Below are 4344 nucleotides of genomic sequence, written 5' to 3' on the forward strand. Positions count from 1 at the left end.
GACCTTGGGCACGTAGGAGACAGCGTAGGTGCGGTCCTTGTCGTTGTTGGGAACCACCTTTGCCTATTGGGAAGGGAAAAGATTGGCAGTTAGAGCCCCTCCTAAGCCCACAGCTCCTGCAGCCCCCATGGTGAGGCGTCTCCCATCTCCAGCATAGAGGGTAGCTCTGGCAGCCATCTCCAGGCCACTTCAGCTGTTGGCCTGTGGTCTCTGTCCAACCCCCAGTGGCCTCTCCGTACCTCCTCGGTGTGGCCCTCGGGGTCCTCAATGTAGACCAGCACCTCGCCCACGCCAGCATCCACTGTCTGCACGGTGAAGTGCGCGGGCTGCAGCACGGTATTGCCCTGCGGCTCAATGCCTGCAGGGCAGAAGGCAGAGCCCGAGAGTTTAGGGAGAGCCATCCTAGCCTGTGCCCAGCTGCCCGGGGAGGGCTGTGAGGGCTCAGTACATACCAGGTCCGTAGGCGATGGCCTTCTTGGGGTTCAGCTGCTTGGAGCGAACAGGGGCACCAGGTTTGAGTTTGGCCTTGGGGAACTGGGACAGGTAGGTCATGACAGAATGCTCATCCACGTTGGGGTCCACAATCTCCTCGGGAGCAATCACCTGCCATGAGGAGGAAGGGAGTTAGAGGATGCCCTCCTTAGCCAGGAGCCCCGGTTCTCACCCACATCCTGACCAGGTACCCTTATAGACCCAACTCCACCCTTGGCCCTCTGGCCCCCTTACTCTCCCACCGCCCCGTCCGCCAGTGTACCTGGGGCACCCCGAGCCAGTCGTCCGCCTGCTGCATGGCCTCCCGGGCGTTCTCCACAGGCTGGTTGGGGTCCCAGGCCTCCCAGTCAGGGCAGAGGCCTGGAGAGATGGCGGAGGGAGGCGATGACTAGGGGAAGCAGTCAGCCAGCATACAGAGCATTTGCTCATCCAACACCCTCATGGGCTGTGGGTTCACACTCCCTCCCACGCAGCCCTAGGCCCCTGACCAGCCAGGTTCCTGCTGACCCCCGATGTTATAGCCCATCAGCTGGGATGCCCATCGCTGTTTAGAGGCACGGCAGCCCTCCCTAGCACCAACAATGAGGGCTTTCTGCCCCGGCTGACGCAGCCTGGCACCAGCCCTGCCAGCCGGCCTCCTGCCTACCAGGCCCCAGCACCGACCCTGAACACCAAACCCCTGTGAGGGCATCCCTCGCAGACCTCTCCTGCCTCATCCCAGCTGCCTCCGGGTGGGCAGTCCCCGTCCCACACATGCTTCTGACCCGTCGCCTCAAAGGTCTCCTCACAACTGCCCTGAAGTCCTAGGTCTCCAAGCCCTTCCCCACAACAGCCTCAGAGCATAAGACTCTCTCTCCTTCCTGACTTCCCCCTTGGGGAAATGGAGGCACTGAAGGGCCTGTTTGGAGAGGATGAGTTCTTCTCTCCAGCCACCCAGAACCCAGTCCTTCTAATGGGAGGAATGCTGAGGTGGCCACAGGTCACTCCTGGGAAGGGGTGCAGGGGTTAGGGTGTGCTTGGTCCAAGCCAGAGCTGAAGAAGGAGGGCGCTGCTCACTGGCGGGGAGGGGGCCAGCTCAAAGGCTGGAATCCATGACTGGCCAGAACAGCTGAGCTCACTGCTGGCAGCCGCACCAGCCATGGGCAATGGCTCAGCAGCTGGGAATGCTTCCCAGGCGGCCAGTGCCCCCGCCTCCCACCCCCTGCTCCCCAGCTGACCCCAGGCTGAGGGAGGATTCGCCCAAGGGGACATGGCTCCCCAGAGGCAGAGCTGACCGATAGGGGTTGAGAAGACCTATCTTCTCAGGAGATGAGGGTCAGAAAGGGAGCCGCACGAGGGGTACGGCTCTCGCCTGTGATGCCTCAGTCCTCTCATGGGCCCTCAGCTGCCCCCACCTGAGCAGGCCATGGCCTACATCGACAGAGGGCAGGGCTGGGTCACCTGCCACTGGGCAGTGTCACATCAGCCTCAGCCCACATCATCCTGGGCTTCAACCCCTTCTCAACGCTGTCCCAGGGGCTCACAAAGAACAGCCTTCTTTGGGTCTAAGTCCTGGCCTTCTTTGGAAAGCCAGAGTCCCACCACATTTGCTTTTTGCTGGCTGAGCAGAAATGACACCCATGTGGCAAAGTAGGAAGCAGGGAGTTGAGGCCCTGGGCTCTGGTTCAGTTCTGCCACAGATAAGCTGTGTGATCTTGGACAAGTCACTGGCCTTTTCTGAACCCCAGTGTCCTGGCCTGTAAACCCTTTTCCTGCCACTGCAGGATCTGGCAACTCATCAGGAAGGGTCTAACTCCAGCAGTGATTCTCAGCTGGGGCAGGGGGTCCTGATCCCCCAACCCTGGGACATGTGTTCTGACAAACAGAAGCTTCGGCATCACCAGCTCATCCCAGCCCCCCTTCCGGGCTCAAGGATCCATGGTGTGCCGCCGGCCCACTTACCAGGGGCACAGTTGTCCACCAGGGCGCCCAGAGCTTTGCCATCCTGCCAGTCACGGTTGAAGTTGGTGATGGGCAGCTGGGGCACCTTGTTCTGGATCCAGCCGAGTAGACGCTGCTTGGGTGTCTGCTTTCGGGCATCCTCATCCCCCTCATCCTCCCACATGGGCATGGAGATGGAGTAATGCAGGATCAGTGTCCAGATCAGGCCCAGGATCAGCTTGAGGTTCCCATCTACGATAGCCTTGCTGTCTGCGGAGCGGAGAGGCCATCTGGGCTCGGGAGGGCTCCACTTCTAGCACAGTGCCCTCCCCTCCCCCGCCCAGCTCCTGAGGTGCTGCTTGAGCGCTGGGTCAGGACCTACTCCTTCTCTGACTACCAAATTCTCCATCCTGTGAGGCCCGGCCCTTGATGGACCCCTCCTCTCCCTTCAGAATGAGGCTGCCTCCCAATGTGTTCCTTCAGCGTGTAGTTTCACCTCTTGCACGGCACTTGTGCGAGCCTCCTAGCAGGCTACAGGCATCCATGCAGTTACGCAAGATTGGAAGCCTCTCGGGGGCAGACACCGTTTTGTTTCGTTTCCTTTCTTTTTCTTTTTTAAACAGTTTTAATGAGGTATGCTTGATGTACAATAAACTACTTATTAGAAAGTACAACTGGATAAGTTTTGACATGTATATACCCACAAAGCCATCACCACAAATCAAGATAATAAACATATCCACCCCTCCTCAAAGTTTCCTCTCCTTTGTGATCCATCACTCCTGCCCCTCCTGGTGTCTCCTTCCCAGGCAACGACTGACCTGCTCTTGGTCGCTATAGATTAGCTTGCATTTTCTAGAGTTTTCTATGAATAGAATCATACAGTATATACTTCTTTTGTCTGCCTTCTTTTCCTCCAGATACTGTATCTTATGTCTACTCGGAGCCTAGAACCTAGTAGAATCTCAATAAATACTGGTTGAATGAATGAATATTTTAAAAACTGAAGTTGGAGAGGAATGGGACCAACGCGGTTCCAGCCAAATTCTACTCTGAACTGGAGAAGGTTTGAAAATCATGTTCTCAAATGACAGGGACCAGTAAGATTTCACAAGAGCCGGGGGGAGTGTTACCCATGTGGACTCAAGTCCACATGGGGGCAGCCGAGGCTCTCGACCCATCCCCTCCTTTGAGGAATACTACGGACCAGAACTGGTACCCCAAGATTTGGGGGGCCTAGTTCCCTTTTAACAGCCAGAGAGAAATATCCAGGAGCCAGGAGTGGCCTGGAGTATAGATCATTGGAAACCAGCTTACTTGTAAAGGACAATGCAGGCCTGAAATCCATCAGCTTCCCTGAGCACTGCTTTTAGGAGGTTGGGAGAGGGTGGGAGAATCAGCCTTGTTTACTGGTGTTGCCCAAGAGATGGGAAAGGGTGGGGCTGAAGGTGCCCCCTTACGTATCTTTTCCTGCCCCCCACCAGATCTTGGGGGATGGCCTTTGGAGGGTAAGGCCTGGGGAACCCCAGTATCCCCCCTCAACCTGCTCCCAGGAGGGGAGTCTCAGTCTCTCTGTCCCTCTGGCCTTGGGCTCTGGTCCCCTTGGCTCCACCACCCTTTCACTGATTCATCCTTCCTTCCCCAGCAGCTCCCCAGGCCCGCCCCCTCTACCCCTGGCTCCACTGCAGCACAATGGTTTGGCAGCTTGCAGATTCCATGACACACTCACTCCCAGCCTCCTGGTGCTTTGGTGCGGTCTCTCTCAAACACACACAGGCCCACAACACTTTCGCACAGTCTTGACACCCAGGGCCTCACAGCCTCTCACAACCCTGACAGCCTCCAAAGCTGGTGCTCGAATGCCCAGAGTGCTACTTGCAAACTGCAGCCAGATCCCTGGGAGGGAGGCCTTGAGGCTGCTGGGGCGGGGGG

The 4344-nt window shown here is 57.6% G+C and overlaps 1 protein-coding gene across 1 annotated transcript in view; it reads right to left on the bottom strand.

Annotated features, from left to right (window-relative positions):
* The window catches only part of FLNC (filamin C), a 28099-nt gene that overhangs the window by 20344 nt on the left and 3411 nt on the right, over positions 1–4344 (bottom strand). The window contains 5 exon segments of the mRNA XM_024763070.1: positions 3–63; positions 240–358; positions 453–603; positions 755–852; positions 2434–2682. Of these exon segments, the coding sequence (XP_024618838.1) occupies positions 3–63; positions 240–358; positions 453–603; positions 755–852; positions 2434–2682 (678 nt within the window).

This window comes from Neophocaena asiaeorientalis, unplaced genomic scaffold, assembly GCF_003031525.2.
Source record: "Neophocaena asiaeorientalis asiaeorientalis breed wild unplaced genomic scaffold, Neophocaena_asiaeorientalis_V1.1 scaffold681, whole genome shotgun sequence".
NCBI lineage: Eukaryota > Metazoa > Chordata > Mammalia > Artiodactyla > Phocoenidae > Neophocaena > Neophocaena asiaeorientalis.